Here is a 19,580-nt window from a genome sequence, read left to right on the forward strand (position 1 = left end):
AGAGAGAGAGAGAGAGGTCAGAGATAGCTGATTGTGCTGCACACACACACACAAACATGTCAATGCTTCCCCGTAATTTTTATTAATAAAATAGCCTAGATATTAGATCGCTACATTATATTCCCCAGCAACGAGGTGATAAAATCGCTGTTTCTGAAGTCATTGTTTGTAGAGAGACGCTCAGATGCAGCAAACAGGTACACACAACCGTCATCTCTCTCTCTCTCTCGATCGATAATTAATTGAAATACATGCTACAATTCATTCAAATAAATGTGGTCTTACCGCACTATTTCATCTCAGTGTATGATTTGAAGCGGGCAGAATGCTAGCGCTAACGTACCGTAACTGACGAAAATAACTGTCATTTGACCCATACGGTCAAATATTGTGCTGCAAAGAGCAATACTAGTTTTAACTTGTCTATAACTTGGCAAATGACCATGGAATAAGCGGAGGCTTCACGTCGGGCGGTTCTTTGCCTCCACGTCGTACATTTAAAATCCTTTAATGTACGGTTAGCCGTTGATTATTCCTTACTTATACAGTAAATATTAGGTTATTATAAGGTCTATAATTATTTGGAATTCACTAAATAAAATTATGGTTAATATCGATAACCAACAAATTACACGGTTATTGTCAATAACCAATAAAATGGCTGCTTTTAAAATTCTATACAATTTTGTCTATTCAATTTATTTATTTTTATTGCCGTCACAGCATCTATGGTTATTTTCATGGCAAGATCAATGTATTTTATAAGAAACAAACAGTAGTGACACAGTAGTAATAAATCAGCAACTGACAACCAACCATGTCAATATAATAACAAAGGTTTTTCATTTCAATATCAGATACATTTAAGATTATTCCTGGTGAACCGTATGTAAAACATTCTTTTGTCTATTAATAAACACCAAAAACTACAATAAATAATTTTAATGCTAAAAGTAAATTTAAGCATCACAATACTATATAATATAAAGCATTTGCTAAAGATTACATTTAACAGTGTTATTAAAGCTAATCATTTAAAAAAAAAAACACTAATTTGAGTGAATGTTAGATAAATGTACAATATTGATACAAAAAAAGTCCTCTAATCATCTGATAATCCTCATGACATACTTAAATATTATCCACGGACCTTCATATTTCATGTTTTATTGAACTAACCTGTAAGTGCTGTCTGTCCACGAACAGAAAGACAGACTGATTGGGGTTGTTCATAACCATCCCAGCCTTGTCCTTCCGACCAACAGCATGCAAAAACTGCTTTTCATAGTCTCCATGATGAAACTCGAATTTGGCCTGTAAACGTTCAAAAGCAAATGAAACTACATTCAATTTGTAAATGGATTTTAATGCATCATTCATGCCCATTGTGCAAATGGCGCATGTTGAATACTTGGTGTAAAGGGTCTGATCAAGTCCATAACCTCAAGTACGAGAAATAATAAGCAAGCACCACAATTTTGTTGGGCAGAATTTATGGCGCTTTTCCACTGCGTGGTACGACTCTGCTCGGTACGGCTCAGTACGACACGGCACGGCACGGTTCGGCTCGGCAGTTTGCGTTTCCACTGCAGTTCAGTACTGCTTTAGAGTGGGCAGGATTATTCACATGTCGTTATAGTTGCGCCGCCTCTACTGCCGCGAATGTGCTACGGAGTTTCTCCAAAATTGTGGCAATATTTGCAGTCTTTTTTGTATTGTTTTGCAGCAATATTCATTATGTTTTTAGTGTTAATGCCAGTATGAGTACAATTACCTGTAAATACTTTTGTGCATAATTACTGATATTGTGGTCCTGGTGCATCGTATGTAACCTGGGTAAAAGTAGAAAAAACTACCCTGGCACAAAATTGCAGCAGTACTGATATAAGCTCTAAGAATAAGTAATAAAAGCCAGTTGGAACTGCTCACAATCAAAGAGCCAATAACCTAAAGGCAATGCACAAAGTATTACATTTATGCCGCTTTTCCACTGCGTGGTACGACACGGCTCAGTATGGCTCGGGTTGCGTTTCCACTGCAGTTCAGTACTGCTTTAGAGTGGGCAGGATTATTCACATGTCGTTATAGTTGCGCCGCTTCTACTATCACGACTCCTAAAAAAACCTTTTTCATTCCGCGTCGCCCCATCAAGCTCTCACTGGATCCGCTCCTCTGCCATCAATGAGAGGAACGTCTGTTCTTTCGCAACAGACAACAAAACTTTTTGGCTGTTAAAAAAAGGTGCGCTTGTTCAAAACAGTTGCGTTCAATCCTTCGCTCATGCTGATTTAAATCTAGCGGTTCTTTTGTGTCGCAAGTTCAGTGACGCTGGTAGTGACGATTCTCTCCGGCCAATCCGTGATCAGCAGAGTTTACACGTCACGTTTTGGTAACGGTACGGTTCACTTGGAACCTCAACCGAGGTGATACTACAAAAAAAACCCAGTGGAAAACCCCCAAAAAGTGAACCATACCGAGCCGTACCATGCAGTGGAAAAGCGCCATTACATAGACATACCTGAACAGGCCTGAATGGTTCATGTTCAGCCCCTTTCCATCTGGAGAATAGGAGACAGACAATCTTCTCAATATCATTGCGGGGCCAAAGGATAAAGTCCATCTCCTGGGTACAACCGATCACATCCTGTACAGATTTAGAAACATCAGTGAGACAGAAATAGCAAGTGACCTCGAACAACATGATGACACATGGGTTTTCAGGCAAGACAGACCATTATGGTTGCAACACAGCTGACAGCAGCTTAATCTTCAACTGTCAATGTCGAAAGTCAACCATGCTGTGTGCCAACACTTACTCTACGCATCGACTGGTAACGAGGCGCGTGTAACTGCACCACATCTTTCTGGAGAAGCTCTAAAGAACTCTCTAAGGAGTAGCTCGAATCCTTCACGCCTTTAAGGATATTTTCCTCATAGTTGTTGGTCATCACAGGTACCACCTCAGCTACTTCGAAGAGTGCAGACTTCTTTTTCTGTAAACGTGGGACAAAGGCATATGAGAACAAACACAGACAAACAGTCAATTCCCAAATCGTTTCTCAGTTTCATACAGAATCATTCAACATACCTTTTCCTTAAATACAAAGGCAATGTAGATCTTGAAGTCGAACTGATCAGCCAGAGATTCTCGTTTCTTCCGTAGCTGGGCGCGGAGTCGGTTTCTTGTTTGATTCCGGCGAGAATTTGGGTCTCCCATTGTTACGGACAGTACTATTTTCCTTAAGCAGACTTTTTTTTTTCTCTCCTTCGCTTTTTAGTTCCTTGACTGTAGACTATGTGGTTTACAAACCCTTTTAAAAACTAAAGCTATAACCAAGCACTACCTGCAGTACATACTAATTTTAATGAAAGAACAAAGTGAGCTAAATCAAATCAAGTCATTTTTAATCAATATGGGTAGTGCACTTGGGCCAAGTAAATTTGCACTTGTCTAAGTTTTGATGCGTTACACCATTTTTAAAACAAACAAGCCAAGGCTACGTGTAAACTAAAAGAACAAACTCATATAACACGACCCGATCAATTAGTATTATTTTTATACGAGAAACTGCGTTGCATCACTGAATAAAGGACAGAAAACACAAATGTCTGCTACACTGAAAGCCCATTCCGACAATGTTGTGTTTGTGTCCTTGTGTGTGAAGGGAGAGATCCCTGTCTTTAGATAAATAAATCTGGTTTAAAGTTATCTAAAAAGCTGACCAAGAGATTTGACTTTGGAAAGACTCTTCCGAGATTGACTCTTGCTTGTATCCATGTCTTTGAATATACGGTCTCATAAAAGCACATCTGAATGACAGGTGAGAAAGACAACCATGGCAGAGAAATGCAGATGCCATGAGATCTTGGCACTGAGTAAGAACACAGAGTTTGCTGGACATCTTGTGATTTAAGGGCATAAAATGGGCCCACTAGCTCTCCTGCCACGGTTGAGTTTCATTGTGAGGCTTTTATTTTGTGGCTGGCTAGCAAACTAATGCTAGCTACGCTGAATACACACACACGCCACCGACTAATAACCTGGTTGAAGGGAGCTACATCTCTTTTTTTATCCAGTATGAAATCTACGAGAGCATTCAAAGCTAGTATTCATCAATAAACCGACTGTTACATTTTGTTTTTGCCTGTTTTCTGTTTGTTATCGCGATGCTAGCAGAGACTGGCTTCGATGCGTGGCTGGCTAACTATTGTTTCTCGTCATTTTCTCGAGTTGTCTTCCAAGCCCGTTGCGATCGGAGCAAGTACTGCGAAGCAATCCTAACACGTCTTAATACACCGAGCTCAGTGCAAAAACCCGCCCCGGATGGATCGATCGACGGCGGAGGTTTAGCTTAATGGTCTCCCGTTTGTTTTCGAGCTTTTCCACAGTCGTCACACACCCGTATAAGCCATGTCAAGATAAACTGACAAACCGACCGAAGTCCTCCGTTCTCTCAAGTAACAGACGGCGGGATCTGCAGCGCGGTGGACCCATAATGATGGAAGGAAAGGGTGAAATGTCTTTCGAGCGATTCTTTCGACTGTTTCGGCCTTTGATCTGCGTTCGTCTGGAAAATAACAAGCGCCCCTCGCTGAACAAACGACTCAAAATGGCCGCTGCGCGTCACGCAGCTGTGCACACGTGACAGAGGAGGAGCGCGCGCTGCTGTCAGCCGGGTTTATGAAGGCTAGTGTAGTGACACGGTTTGTTTAAACGTCTGGATCTTAGCTTTATGTCTCAAACTTTTATACAACACTCACTTATTTATAATACAAATAATTTCTGAAGTTTTATTCAGTTATATTGCGAAAAACGCCCTTATTTGTCTGTTACAAATCGGGTATTTTTTGCAATTAAATTGTACATTAATGTCTGTTGTAATAATCTACAGTTAACATCATATACACATAATACTCAATATACATAATATACACCATGTAGTTGTGCGTAGTACTTATTTTGAACACACAATATTTTGTAAAGTGGATAGAAATGATAATCTAGTGAAATTAAATATCCCTTGAATGATGGTGATGGACTGTTTGTTTATGTCAGTCTTTCTATCCGCGCGAATTTCGGAGTCACGTGACGGTACAAAGGCAGCACTTAAGCCAGTGGCGCGCTCTTCATACACGAGCGGTTGTGCTGCGCTGAGTCGTGTGTGCTTATCGTGCAATTTCCGTGAGTATCATCTTTTACTTGTGTGGTGGTTTGTTTTGGCTTTTGTTTAGTTGAGTTATTTGAGGTTTTCTATTGATTTTTAAGAAGTGGCAATGACTTTTTAAATGTACAGTCTGTACGAGTGTGGCTGTTTGTGGACACAAACAGAGGCCTACGCTGTGTTTGATCTCGGCTTGTGATTTCTAGTAATAAGTATGAAGTTTATGTCTTGACGTTATATAGATGGCGAATGGATTGTTAATTAATAGTTCTGTTTAAAACGTTTCTCTAAAACGTTTTGGTTGTCAATTAGTTATCACTTTACTTCATTTGTAAGACTTTAGTCATCTAACGTTCCTGTAAGAAGTTTCAGCTGCTATGTAATCTGCTGTAAATTAATCTCAAATGTTTTGGTAATCTATAGATGCAGTCACTTATCATTTTATTTTTAAGCTTATGGGAATGTAAACTACATGTTTCTTGTCATTTTTGTGCTGTGCTGAAAGCCATTAGCATAGTTTTGTGTTTCCATGTAGAGAGATATAAAACCGGTGCTAAATCTAATATTTGCTAATTTAGCATCATGAGAGTCTTAAAAGCATTTATTTGTAGGCTGGAAGTCTATAGGTGTAAGGGTAAAATCCCTGTGTAGTACAAACTAAAACAAGCGAAGTTAGGAAGTTTTAGCCTAGGAGACTATTAAAGGGTTAGTTAACCCAATAATGAAAATTTGATGTTTATCTGCTTACCCCCAGGGCATCCATGATGTTAGGTCATCCATGATGACTTCGTTTCTTCAGTAGAACACAAACTAAGATTTTTTTTAACTCAAACCGTTGCAGTCTGTCAGTCCTAAAATGTCAGTGGATGGGAATCACGGCTTTGAGAGTCATAAAACATACACAAACAAAAACAGATTTGCTGCCACCTGCTGGCGGTTTATTTCAAATTTCGGCTTTTTCTTTCTTTTTTCTTTTTTGGGGGGATTTTTTTCATGTTTTAAATCATTTCAAATACCAGTATTCAACGTTTTATGTTTAATATATCAAAACATTATTTATGCATTTGTAATTGCAGGTTAAATGCATTCAAGAAACGAAACAGTATTTATATTGTTTTTTTACCTCTGATTTTCACTGCAATGTCTGAACTGTCCTGAGCGCCGCCTTCAGCCTGCTCGTGAGGCGTCTTCTTGCTTTATGGTGGATCGCAGACTTATAAGTGCATTACCGCCACCTATGTTTTATGACTCTCAAAGCCGTGATTCCCATCCACTGACATAGGTCTGACAGACTGCAACGGTTTGAGTTAAAAATCCCCGTTTGTATTCTACTGAAGAAACAAAGTCACCTACATTGTGGATGCCCTGGGGGTAAGCAGATAAACATCAAATTTTCATTTTTGGGTGAACTATCCCCTTAAGTTTAAGAGGGTAACATTTTAGCTAGGATTTTCAGGGAAAATAAGTTCTCTCCAAGTCAAAATGACTGGAACTCAGCATGACAGTTAAACTGAAATTGACTGAATTCCTCACCTCTTTTCTAGGTGAAAACATGAGTTCCATCAGAAGACCCAAGCATGCAGAGAATCCCTCTGAAAACATCAAGGTATGTGAGAATGCTTTACCCTAGGCTCCATAGATGTAATTAAAGGATTAGTTCACTTCCAGAATAAAAAAAATCCTGATAATTTACTCACCCCCATGTCGTACAAGATGTTCATGTCTGTCTTCAGTCGCAAAGGAGGTTTTTGAGGATAACATTTTTTTTTTCTCCATATAATGGACTTCAATGGTGACCAATCGGCTGAAGGTCTAAATTGCAGTTTCAGTGCAGCTTCAAAGGGCTCTACACGATCCCAGCCAAGAAATAAGGGTCTTATCTAGCGAAACGATCAGTTATTTTCTAAAAAGAATAAAAATGTATTTACTTTTTAACCACAAATGCTCGTCCTGCACTAGCTCGACTTCACACATTACGTAGTCCCGTTGGAAAGGTCACGCGTGACGTAGGTGGAAGTACTGACCCAGTGTTTTCGAAGCGAACGTGCAAAGAAAGTCAAGCACCCTTTACAAAAAAAGGTAACACAATGTCGGCAGATTTTGAAGTTGGAGGAGAAAATGAGATGGAGTTTTTTTTGCCCTACGCTACCTTTTCCTACCCCACGTTTCCAACGTGATTGCGTTATGTGTGAATTTGTGAACGTGCGTTGTGGAGCTAGTGCAAGACATGCATTTGTGGTTAAAGTGCTTTTTTTTTATTTTTATTTTTTGATCAAGATTATGATCCCTAGTTATTCATATGCTTGGATTACTTAATGGTCTGGTCAAGTATTGTCAAAAAGGGAAAGAATGATGTCAACACATTGCAACATGTTTGTAACTTGATCAAATTTCCCATTTAGGACGAACTGAACTCAGACCTTGCTCTGGTTTTAAATTAATCATTGCCAATGTGTTGAAATCCAGTGACCGTGCATCTGTCTGCCACCGTATTGTTTAAGTGAAAACATTAACCAACTCCAAACTTGCAGTTGGTCATAAGGAGACTTCTGTGGTGAGTTCCCACGGTAATTACAGTTTAAAGAATGTTTCAGTAAGATAATAATGCAAGCGGTCCAATAGCTGCTCGTGGGAATTGGAGGTGTTTAGAGCATGCAGCTGATGAGTGGCCTGCCCCTTTCCCACGCTTGTTAGAACTGCCGATATGCAGAGTTACTCGGATACCTTGCTTGTTGCCATCTTGTACTGACAGCTTAACCGGGTGTAAGAGGAGAAGAATGACTGTTGAGGCAGGTGAATGGAGCCTGTTACTGTGTGCTTGTATAGAGTTGCTTAACTTTCGTTCTCTCTGAAATTAGCCTTTTTTTTTTTTGTGTGTATTACTGATGATACTTGAGGACCCGGAGATCAAGTCTTTATCTTTTTTTTTTTTTCTCAGAAATTCCTTTTAGCACCAACATCTGGATCAGGGAGGAGGATGCTGCAGGTCCTTCAGCCGTCTACTGTCAATAAGAACCTTGGTCGTATCTTTGAGGTACGTGGTGGTGGTTGCCATTTTGGATGTTATGAAGTTTAAACTCTTCAGTTGGAGGGATGGTGTTAAAGACTATCTCACCCTGTTTAGAATGGCAAAGCGGTTCCTAAAAGGAAGATGTGGAGCGCTGAGCAGGTTAAGGGCTCAAAGACGGTCAAAGCAGAGGTGGCTGTAAAATCCCTAATTCCAGAAAATGAAAACCAACCTGAGGGGGTCACACAAGAGGCCTATGAGCTCATGATCAAAGGTGAATGATCCCCTGTCCAGTTCAGAGAAGTTGATTGGATTATTTGCTTTCATGCCAAAGCCGTACCCGTTAATACTGCTGTTCAGTTGTTAATGTTCGCAAATTAATGGTGATGGATAGTTCCTGTAACTTAGGAGGGGGAAAAAAAAAAAAACATCCAATACTCTCTCTTTAGAAACTCCTGGGTCCTCCTACTGGAAGGAGGTGGCAGAAGAGAGGCGGAAAGCCCTGTTCAGTGTTCTCCAAGAGAATGAAAAGGTGAGTTAATCAATAGGTGATTTGCTAATTATTGGCCATCCTACTCCACTTCTCTCTATAGGGCTGATGAATCCGTTGTTCTGTGTTTATGATTTATAGGTGGCTTTTTATTTTTTCTGCTTTAAATATTATAGAAATAAGTGAGATTTGTAATATCTTAAGACTTCGGCACCACACCTTTAATCAGACAATTAAGGAAGAGCAGAGGGAGTCTGTGTTCACTTGTTTAACTTTTGTTTCAAAACTAGTTGCACAAAGACATTGAAGCCAAAGATGAACAGATTGCTCGGCTGAAGAGTGAAAATGAGGAGTTACAGGAGCTGGCACAGCATGTACAACACATGGCTGACATGATTGAAGTAAGAGCTCTATTCTGTATTAATGCACTTGTGAAGTCAGTGACATCAGTTTCGGAGTCCAAATGCTTTAGGATGCCAAAAGAAAAGAGACCGCTAATATACACGGTAGTACCGCTGGAAAAATCAGGATTCCATACAGAAACTCGGGGTATGTTTATATGAAAACCATGCATTAAAAATGGAAGGGGTGTTTTTTTTTTTTGTTTTTTCGCCTTTGAAAAATTGTGCACTGACAACGTTGTCAAATTGATCTCCATCCACATTGGTCTCTGGAAACTACTAAAAATGCCGTATTATGCATGCAAGGCCAATAATTGGTGGCGTCTTTGAAAAATTGTGCACTGACAACGTTGTCAAATTGATCTCCATCCACATTGGTCTCTGGAAACTACTAAAAATGCCGTATTATGCATGCAAGGCCAATAATTGGTGGCGTAAATTTATAAAGAAACCCTAGGCACCTGCACACATACCTATAGATTTAACACACAATGTACTTGACGTCCTTTTCAGAAATTTGTGTTTTTGTAGTTTACACAGAGACTACAGCAGTATTGTTGGCTGTAGCGATGCACCGATCAATCGGCTAGGGATCGGAATCGGCCGATTTTCCTCATGATCTGCACTGCTCGGTGACCGGCCGGTCAGTCTCACTACTTTCCGATTCCGAGCCGATCCGTTTTGTTACCAGCGACACAGGCAATCACATCAGCCGCGCATTCTCGCTCTTTTCTCTCCGACGACCCCTTCTCTCTCACACGCGTCTCATTTGCGTCGGTTAAATAGTGCTTGTGTTGCGCATTATTTTAGTCATTCCCGTAGGTTTCGCGTTTACACAAAGCGCGCGCACCACCACTGATATTAGTGGAGCGCACAAGCCGCACTCGGTCTCAAACAGCTTGTGAGCCACAAATACCAAAATGAGTGGCTAACTGCACTAAAACGGTCAAATACATAAATTGTAAAAATGCCCGTCTTGGCGAGTATCCAGTTAAACTCAGTCAGTTTTGGAACGTTAAATAGTTGAGAAAGAGAACGGGTCATGTTAATCGAAGAACAAAAATCACTTTCTGCTCTTGACTGAATACATTTTATAACTTTAATGGTAAGCATTAATCTTTTATTTTTACTATGAAGACTACAGAAATTAAAGTAATCAAATGTAAAATAACTCTGGATGTTTTACATTTGATTACTTTAATTTCTGTAGTATTTCTTACCTGAATAAACTTACTTAACCTGAAAAACTTAGTTTCATAGCTCTCTTTATTCTATTGCACTTATTTGTGCTGTTGTTTGCAATTTTATCACTGACCTTACGTGTGGGTTTTTAATTTTTTTTTTATATAAATGAAAATAAGACTTTGCGTTGAAGAAAAGTAGATTTTTGTTTGTATATGCTGTCAATTATAGTTATTTTGAAAGAGAATCTGCAAAAATCCATATCGGCAGATCACACTAAATCGGAATTGGCCAAGAAAATTGCAATCGGTGCATCTCTAGTTGGCTGTTGTGTGGCTGTTGAGATGGTATTCTTGCTTGGACCCGGGAAAGTGTATTTGCATCACGACAAGTGGATGGTGAGTGTAGGGGTGACCCCGAATAGTCGAAGATTTGATGCTTCGATGGGAGGAGCCTGATTCGACTACCAATCTCAGTCGAATATTCGCGGGGTGTTATGATCATGCCATTTTGGCTATATAGGGGTGCTCAAATGTCTGATTTCACATAGAACTACCGGTTTTCTCCCAGTAAGTTAATATACAGCCTATTAAAATAATGCTGTAAATAAGAATCTGCAAGTAAGAAGCTTCAAATAAATATTAACGTGCGTGAATAAATCCAACCACCCCTATAGATTTAAGTTTCACTTTCCATAATCTGTGACCGACAGTGGAGCATCTTGGTGGCGGGGATTTAATACTTTAACAAGACTCAATTTGACACAGACAGAGTGAAAGACTGGGTTTTTTTTCGATCAGGTAGGTACAAGTGATTTCAAAACATTTCAGCCGGTTTACATCTCTATCTCTATATCGTGTGTGTGTATATATTTATCTAGTGTAAGATGCAATTGGTTGAGTTATGCTGCAGTAAAGCGCTTCATTGTAGTACGGTGATTATCTCTTCAGTGCGAGCAGGACAAACAATGCAGAATATTAATAACTATGACTGGGATTGTCATATACATGACAATTATAATGAGAACACTATTATAATAAAATGCTGGGGGGGGGTTTATTTATTTTTTTTAAAAGAGGTTAATTGCTGTGTTTCTGCACGTTGTTGCGTGAAGAACGTGTCCACAAAAGGAGTTAATTCAGAGCCGCAGACATGTTCATGTGCATTCGGGGCATTTTGTGCAGATAGCCTGTAAGTCGTAATATTAACGTTATGTTGTATAAATAACGAAGCATATTCTATATGAGAAATAAGTAAAATCCCATTGATTTAAAAACCTGTTGCTTCATTCTACTGGTCATCTTCAGCGTGCGCAGCTCAAAACAGAAATGCAGAACATTTAATAAATACTTTCATATACACAACGTTATAATGAGAGCACTATTGTAAAAAAAAAAAATTGAATTCTTAGGTTTTTTTTTTTCTTAGAATTCTTAGAAAAAAATCTTTTAATCAAAACAAAACATTATTTACCCCATTTGTATCTGCGACGCGTCTTTTACACATTATCCCTGTGTGTTAACGTAATTTTGACTGTCGAATATCTGACTTGACTCTTGGTAATGTATTTTGCCCTGCCCCCAAAACATGATTCGACTGCGTAAAATAACGGCAAGATTAGAACATTCCAATTCTACTATGAAAATCCTTAGTCGGGGACACCCCTAAGTGAGTGTAACCACCATTAGGGTTGGACTAGAGATTAAAATACCTGCCTCAATTTCCCTAGTTATTTCTCTAACAGTCTTTCAATTCTCTCAGATTAACCGGTAAAAGTCCAGACAGTCTAGAGGAGCTGCGTGAGATGGCTTTTGATGCTGAAGATGATGAGGAGGAGGAAGAAGATGAGGAACAACATGGAGATGAGAGTGAAGCTGATGAGAGCCAGGACAGTGTTGAACTGAGCACAGAACAGTCACATGACCATGATGTGCCACAAAAGAATGACTCCACAGCAAATGAAAGCTGAAATTATGCATCCTGAAAAATGCTCAACTGAAAAGAACCATGACGGTCCAGTTGTTTGGTTTTTATTTGAATGTTTATCTTTGCCTTTGAGAACAGATATGCACCTTTTGTTTTAATACTTTTACTCTTGCTGTAAATTAGCTTTTATTTTCAGTACCTGTAGTTAATGTGCATGTTCACTGCTAGTGTCCATATGTAAAACTGAATGCATACGATGGAAATAAACTCATATTTTGTACACATGCTTTTTAATGGTTTACCTAACATGTGACCACTCTTGGTGTAAGAGCAGCCCTTCAGCTCATCTTCCTCATTCAAAGCATCTTTCTTCAAGCTCTGCTGGAATCCTAAAACCCTGAGAAGCTCCTGAGCGTAGTTTAAAGGCCATCCGTCCCAGTCCAGACTCGCCAGTTTCTCCAGACCTGACTGCAGGGCGTTGGAGTCCTTGAGGTGGCAGATGATAGGGATGTTGTGGCAACAGAGGATGTTGAGTAGATGGCAGCTCCAGCGCTGTGATGTAAAGGAGAGTCTACTGATTGGAGATACGAACTCCAGCAGGGTGTCAGGGAGCCCAAGTGCTTGTGCCTTGTCTTGGTTGGCGACGTGGAGGTAGCAGATTGCACTGAGGCCTTCTAGGACTCGAATGATGTGCTGATCCTTAAGGTCAGGTGTTTTCAGGAGCTCCACCATGCTTGCCATGTACTTGTCTGCTGCTTGAGCTGCATGTTCATAACCTCCTAAAAGAGTTTAAATAATTAGTAGGGTTTGTAACTGGTATAAGCCTTTGCTGTGTTTCACTTGACATATTGACTATTTTGGCTCTATTCCATCAATGATAATGGTTCCAAACAAGGTCACAGTATAACTATTGTGCTTCTGAGCATCACTGATGTTTCATTACAAAATCTGTTTTTGAATGACTGCTGTAAAGACATTCACTGCCTCCAAATATGCTTACTACAACCCTATGTGCCAGAGAAACAAGAGTAATGAGCTGGTGAAGTGGATTTACATATTCTCCTGGGACCCAGGCATAGACCTTTGTCCTCTGTAGACGACATTATATTTTAGTAAATTTCTCTTAGGCCCTACATGCCACACTTTTGTCCTGTAAAGAGCACATTCAGGGCTTTTTATAGATATCAAATGTTTGGCGTTTTGAGCACCTTCTTTAATCAAACCTTCTCCTTGATCTTTAAAAAGGACTGATACTGACAATTATAAAATTTAGCACTCTTAGGGAAATGTATTTTGTAATTTATTTAAATCTGACAAATTTTCAAATTGTCTTAAATGTTATGGGATTTCAAATCGGAATATGACTTTGTTATAAAGGTTTGCTATAACTTTGTACAAAGTTAGGCTGAAAATAGCCTGAAACCTAAAAACTGATGAATAAAAAATAAAACCTTGTTTTTGCATATACATGCATTTTCATGTCTATTTATCTTTTTAATACCTTAGTCCTGGTGTCCTCTACAAAAGACAGAGAAAGTAAAATATGAATAAAATATTTTTCTTTGTTTTTTAAAAAATGTTTTTTCTTCATTTGTTTACGCTAAACCAACGCAATGACAAAGAAATTCACATTAAATTTTTTTTGTTTCTCAGGAGGATATTGTAGAGTTAACGAAAGTTATCATGAGCATTGTAATGTTGGAGGCGGATATCAACAAAATCAGTAGACCGGGAAGTTTTTAAAATTAATGGTTCATTCATGTGTAACGTTACGTTGTGAAATACAAACGGAAGAAAGACAAGACAACCAGCACAGCGCTGAAAAGGGCGGAGCTACATAAGGTCTATAGTGTACAAAAAACAATTTAATTCATACTACCATTTCATTTTTCATTGACCGCAATTAAAATGAGGCTGTGAAGAATGGAAGTGCGTTCACTGAATTGTACGTTACGTTCGACGAAAGGTATTTCCGGAAAAAGAAAAAAAAACTCAGCTGTTTAGTGAAAAATGACATGACCTGAGACCATACACTGCGTGCCATTGTAAAGTGTGTAAGTCTCCCTCACAGCCTTGTTTTCAACCGCGTTAAATTCAGTATGTACTTCAGTACGTTTTCAAACCAAATTACCATCCAAAGCCGTTGGTATCTACACTACTAGACGCAGTATTCGCTGCTAACGCATTGTTTGACAGTGATTCAATGACTCGCTCATTAAGAGCTCCTGCTGGCGGCTTTAGTTACATGGTTACAAATATCACTTCATTCCGTAATTAAAAAGTGTGGGACGCCTGTAATATAGACATGTTTTTTCATCACCTGTGTAACTTAAGATCCCAATGTCCCGAGCGGCGTCCGCTCTTTCTGCTGTGGGCAGTTGCGTGTTCTGGAGCAGTCGACCAGCCTTGTAGATCTTATTCTTGTGGCTTCTGTCTGCTGCTTGCCCACGGGAGGAAAAATAAGGCTTGATGTAATTATCGTAAAATGAGGAGAGGAACCGAATCATGCGGCTGCCTGTCTTGAAACACTTTTCAAAAAGCTTTTTTTCAAAACAGAACGTTGTTTTCATTTCATTCAGCGTGACGTCATCCCGTTAGCACGTTTTTACAGAAGCAGAGGACATTTCCAACAAAACGGTTCTTTTATGGTGCCCACTGGCTTCAGAAACATTCTCCATGTTAAAGCTTGGTCAATTTCATGAAAATGAACTAAAACAGCACAATTACTGGACATTTTGTCATTATGTAATGTCGTTACGGACTGCATGAATAATTTTTGTTGCCATTATTCCCTGAAACTGGACTTACTTTCTAGTTCCCAGCATGCTATGCCATGGACTGGATCATGAAACTGTTTGAAATTATATTGTAATACATGTAATGAGCGACAGCTGTTCTAATGTCAGTGCAGTAACCAGTCTCTTTTGTTTCTTGATCCTCTCATATTGTACATGGTGTAAAAAATGTACCATGCACAGCCATTAAAAACAGCACAATGCCATATCTGATAATTATGTAAAAATAAATTTTATTGCCACTTTCAGCAGAGGAAATACAGTAAACTCAGAAAGAAAATGAACCCGTGAGGGAACATTAGCATTGTGACATCAAGTGAGATCTGCTTTCATTCAAACAGTAGCTAAAGCTATTGCAGCTAAAGCCCTCGACACATACAGTCACGCGCTCACAAAACCATAACAGCTTTCCTGTCATGAAGGACATTCATTTACATTTTAATGAGGTTTGAACAATAAATGCAGTTGAATTTCACCGAGCTTCTGTCTGAGATGAATAAAAGGCAATAAATGTTAATTCAACCTTTTCACTTGATATCTCTGTGCAAAGAATAACGTTCTTGTGTGAGTGGTCACCAATGCCCAGGGTCAAATACTGTAACGGTGGTCATTAGACGAACTCACAAAGCAAGAAATCACAGCCATTCATAGCTGTGACTGAATACAGAAAACAGCAAAAACAAAAGTATTATTTATGAATATCTGTTATAGATAATTCTGATAAATAGAAACCACAAAACGGCCTTAAATATATTGACTTCTGTATCATTATGGCTTTAAGAGTTTGTGGGGTAAATGCCAAATAACATGTTAAGAAACAATCTTACCAAAACATTTCAGTTGTGCTTGTGAGGCATATACTTCAGTAACCTTTCTGAAGTATATAAATTAATGTGCTCCTTTGATAGATTTAAGCCCCTGCTTCCGTACAATCTGCTTTCATTCAAACAGTAGCTACAGCTATTGCAGCTAAAGCCCTCGACACATACAGTCACGCGCTCACAAAACCATAACAACAGCTTTCCTGTCATGAAGGACATTCATTTACATTTTAATGAGGTTTGAACAATAAATGCAGTTGAATTTCACCGAGCTTCTGTCTGAGATGAATAAAAGGCAATAAATGTTAATTCAACCTTTTCACTTGATATCTCTGTGCAAAGAATAACGTTCTTGTGTGAGTGGTCACCAATGCCCAGGGTCAAATACTGTAACGGTGGTCATTAGACGAACTCACAAAGCAAGAAATCACAGCCATTCATAGCTGTGACTGAATACAGAAAACAGCAAAAACAAAAGTATTATTTATGAATATCTGTTATAGATAATTCTGATAAATAGAAACCACAAAACGGCCTTAAATATATTGACTTCTGTATCATTATGGCTTTAAGAGTTTGTGGGGTAAATGCCAAATAACATGTTAAGAAACAATCTTACCAAAACATTTCAGTTGTGCTTGTGAGGCATATACTTCAGTAACCTTTCTGTACTCGGTACATTCCTCGAAATGTGCTTCTTTTGATGGATTTAAGCCCCTGCTTTCGTACAATTCTCAATGTCATAGAAAATATTGCAAAAATAGGTCGGGCGATTTACAAAACTGCGTTTTAATTCCCGCCATAAGCGTAAATTCACATTTGAGAGCTTTAAAGATCAACACAGGGTGTGTAAACGTGTCAAAGCGAGGCAAGCGTTCGGTTAGCAGAGAGCGTTTTCTCTGGTCATGTGCATTAGCATACAGAAAAGGACGATTAGGAAAGGTTCCCTTGAGCACAAATACTCTATAACTCCATGAATACACTGTTAAAAGATGATACTGATAAAACATCTTTTTATATGTAAAATGCCAACTATATATATATAATTTCATAGTGAATAGCCCCTCAATATTACTAAATCCTGACTGTACCTAATCATATTGTGAACAGATATTGAGTACATCATTAAAACAATCTGTTATCAGTATGTAAAAAAAGAGGGTAAAATCAGAATCTTACCATTTATAGTGAAGAGAAATTAAAAAATAAATAAAATAAATTATATTACAGTCACATGACTCAGTAGTACAGTAACAACAGGCACAGAAGCGAGTTCAGATCACAGAGCAAATATACTTCCAGTCTTCATTTACGTAGAAACCAAAAATTCACAGTAATGCATCATGCTTCTCTGAGTGTAAAAGTGCATTTTCAGATACTCTGATGGGCTCCAAACAGCGCTTGTTGTAAGATCCCATGTGCTCAGGCGTTAGTACAGTGTTAATGCAATTGTTCACTACAGGCTCCGTCCATAGAAATATTTTCTCCTGACCACTGAAGGCAAGCGAGCTATGTATAAATCAGCAGTCCACCGTCCACGCCGGGTTTTCAGTAGTCCAGCTGGGTTCGAACAGCACACTTAAAATCTTTCCTTTCCCAGAGGTTACAGAAATCTCACTCTGTCCAGGTAAAAAAAAACTCAAGCGGGGAGCATTAAGACAGTCCCTTATAATCCCTGAAACGGAACGGCACATACAGAGGGGGAAAAAAATCCTAGGACAAAATTTAAATAGGATTTTCTGTTCTATTTACATGCTTCCAACAGTGCAACTGCAATCTGCAAATAACTAACTTTCAATATTAACACTCTTATTGTTCAATCAGCAACAATGACTCATGACCACTGTGACACGAGTAGTATAAATGCAAACATCCTACAGAAAAGGAGACTCTGTGCTGAAGGTCTCGAGATATGGGCCTAAATAGAAGGCCAAGCTTCACTTTTTCCCTTGTTAGCAGGTGATGTGTCTGAAGTGTGCAGGGTCACAGGGGAATAACGAGTCGTTTTTCTAAAATGAAGTGGTAACAGCGTTACCGCGGCGAGTCCCCAGCCGCAAGATCTCCCTCGGTACTGTGTCCAACTGCTCGTATGCCAGCCGCCCATCTTCACCTGAGAACAGAAACACAAACATGCTCTGTAAGACACAGGAAGGCTGGAGTTGTAGTATTTAGGTGATGTTTACAAGCATTGAGACCATGTATAATTTACACAGCATTCGAATTTTTAAGACCTGCACAAATAAAATTGATACTGTATGTCTACAGTGAACAAACCCGTAATCTCAAAATAAATATTATATCCCAGATTCTTTTACTTAGTTAAGTTTGTTGTCATTAAGAGTTGTTTAAGAAATTATTCAGCAAGAACGCATTAAATTGATCAAAAATGACCTGAAAAAGGAATCCTGTAATAAAAAAAATTAAAATATTAAGCAATACAAATATTAAACATTGATAATAATAGTTTGCTGATAAAATAATAGTGTGTTTAAAGAAAGGCAATTAACAGATTGTGCCAATATTAATAAAATCTATATACTGAATGTGGTAAATTTATGTTCTTAGTCTTTCCTTCCCTTTTAATTATAAAAAAGGCTGAAATACTCTGGGACGCTTATTTTGAAATGTCTTTGCTTTCCTATTCCCAGCTGCTCGTTCAAAAAGATGTAGATAAAATAAGCACTCTTAAATCTACATCATATTACAATATAAACACCAAAAAGTAAACATTGTCATAATTTATAATTCATTACATATAATAATAATCACATTAGGCTGTATTGTGATTCCTGTTTTTCCATCCCCAAATTTAAAATCTCTTAATGTTAATTATGACTTTTGTTACACCATTTAATATATCTAATAATTTTTATGACCTTGCATTTGAGAAAACATTATTTAAGACACTTTCTTTCTCTTCTGGAAAAACAGACCAAAAATATTGATAACTTCATCGTATACACATTTTTTGTCTAATACATTGCTGTCTAGAATGGGGTCCAAGTCAAATTTACACTAATTTGCAGAAAAAACATACACTATAAGCATCACTCAACTGACTAATAGTGCAGAGGATGTCATTCGTGTGACTGGATGTTTTACCGAAAGTGAGGAGGGTTTCTATGGCAATATGACGGAGATCTTCATCGGCTGAGTCACACAGTAACACCACAGCATCAATGCTCTCCACAGCCTGAAAATAATCCGAGACAGAGAGGCTTAATGAAAAGTCTTGTAAACAATCACAGATAAGATTTAATCTTCTGTTCAAGTGACGTGGGATCCAAACAATGAGTCAAACTGACCTGCAGGCAGCTCAGAGCGGCACATGCATCTCTTGATCTGTCTGCTTCTGATAAGACTTGTGTGTAACAATCAACAGCCTGTTGAAGACAAACACACATAGACAAGATTAACTACTTGCTCACCTCCTGGTGTCCTCAAACAACTGTACATCTATTTATGCACGTTGCTATGATTCAAATTTGCATTTAATTTATCAATATTCATATTTTATGGTTTCTTATTATTCTTGTTTCTTATTTCTTCATTTATATTATTTCTTATTTTATTACTTGTATCTGATTATATAGTTATAAGATATGCATCTAAGATGCATCATAGTGTTTCACTTTTTCCATCATAGTTTTTATGCATTTTTTTATTTGCATCTTAGAATTTCTATTCACCATTTTTATGCAATAATTGCACAAAATTGCATTAAAATACTACAGTGCCTTGCGAAAGTATTCATACCCCATTCATTTTTTCACATTTTGTTATGTTGCTGCCTTAT

General features: G+C 38.4%; 4 protein-coding genes across 10 annotated transcripts in view; 1 reads left to right on the plus strand and 3 right to left on the minus strand.

The window, feature by feature from the left end:
* Window positions 1-4,887, minus strand: part of LOC107696209 (uncharacterized protein C6orf62 homolog) — an 8,031-nt gene extending 3,144 nt beyond the window's left edge. Inside the window, exons 1-4 of the mRNA XM_016496447.1 lie at window positions 3,089-4,887; window positions 2,817-2,993; window positions 2,519-2,644; window positions 1,180-1,314 (exon numbers count right to left, since the gene is read on the minus strand). Of these exons, the coding sequence (XP_016351933.1) occupies window positions 1,180-1,314; window positions 2,519-2,644; window positions 2,817-2,993; window positions 3,089-3,217 (567 nt within the window). The 5' untranslated portion in view covers window positions 3,218-4,887. The remainder of the gene's footprint in view (window positions 1-1,179; window positions 1,315-2,518; window positions 2,645-2,816; window positions 2,994-3,088) is intronic.
* Window positions 4,888-5,013: 126 nt separating this feature from the next.
* On the plus strand, window positions 5,014-12,448 carry LOC107696207 (geminin-like). Its single transcript, XM_016496445.1, has 7 exons — window positions 5,014-5,182; window positions 6,707-6,768; window positions 8,101-8,196; window positions 8,287-8,443; window positions 8,619-8,701; window positions 8,950-9,060; window positions 12,002-12,448. The coding sequence occupies exons 1-7, from the start codon at window positions 5,026-5,028 to the stop codon at window positions 12,209-12,211; spliced, it is 876 nt and encodes a 291-aa protein (XP_016351931.1). The 5' UTR covers window positions 5,014-5,025; the 3' UTR covers window positions 12,212-12,448.
* On the minus strand, window positions 12,345-14,781 carry LOC107696208 (uncharacterized protein C6orf229-like). The gene is made up of 2 exons (XM_016496446.1): window positions 14,489-14,781; window positions 12,345-12,947 (listed from the first exon to the last, which is right to left on the minus strand). The coding sequence occupies exons 1-2, from the start codon at window positions 14,736-14,738 to the stop codon at window positions 12,361-12,363; spliced, it is 837 nt and encodes a 278-aa protein (XP_016351932.1). The 5' UTR covers window positions 14,739-14,781; the 3' UTR covers window positions 12,345-12,360.
* Window positions 14,782-15,371: 590 nt separating this feature from the next.
* The window catches only part of LOC107696210 (protein FAM65B), a 73,243-nt gene continuing 69,034 nt past the window's right edge, over window positions 15,372-19,580 (minus strand). For 6 of the 7 annotated variants that reach the window (XM_016496449.1, XM_016496448.1, XM_016496453.1 and 3 more), the window contains 3 exons: window positions 19,090-19,167; window positions 18,887-18,977; window positions 16,429-17,894 (listed from right to left, as the gene is read on the minus strand). In XM_016496449.1, the coding sequence (XP_016351935.1) occupies window positions 17,794-17,894; window positions 18,887-18,977; window positions 19,090-19,167 (270 nt within the window). In that variant the 3' untranslated portion in view covers window positions 16,429-17,793. Of the gene's footprint in view, window positions 15,834-16,428; window positions 17,895-18,886; window positions 18,978-19,089; window positions 19,168-19,580 lie in introns of those variants that run through there. The other variant, XR_001635064.1, reaches the window with a different exon arrangement.

Source organism: Sinocyclocheilus anshuiensis, unplaced genomic scaffold (genome assembly GCF_001515605.1).
Source record: "Sinocyclocheilus anshuiensis isolate Anshui unplaced genomic scaffold, SAMN03320099.WGS_v1.1 scaffold734, whole genome shotgun sequence".
Lineage (NCBI taxonomy): Eukaryota > Metazoa > Chordata > Actinopteri > Cypriniformes > Cyprinidae > Sinocyclocheilus > Sinocyclocheilus anshuiensis.

Excerpts from the sequence above, each read along its gene's own strand:
- LOC107696207 (XM_016496445.1), top strand. The coding sequence starts at position 5,026 with ATGATGGTGATGGACTGTTTGTTTATGTCAGTCTTTCTATCCGCGCGA. Across the intron at positions 8,444-8,618 it reads CTATGAGCTCATGATCAAAG|AAACTCCTGGGTCCTCCTAC; the intron begins GTGAATGATCCC and ends CTCTCTCTTTAG. Across the intron at positions 8,702-8,949 it reads TTCTCCAAGAGAATGAAAAG|TTGCACAAAGACATTGAAGC; the intron begins GTGAGTTAATCA and ends TTTCAAAACTAG.
- LOC107696208 (XM_016496446.1), bottom strand. The coding sequence starts at position 14,738 with ATGAAAACAACGTTCTGTTTTGAAAAAAAGCTTTTTGAAAAGTGTTTC. Across the intron at positions 12,948-14,488 it reads TGGGATCTTAAGTTACACAG|GAGGTTATGAACATGCAGCT; the intron begins GTGATGAAAAAA and ends AAACTCTTTTAG.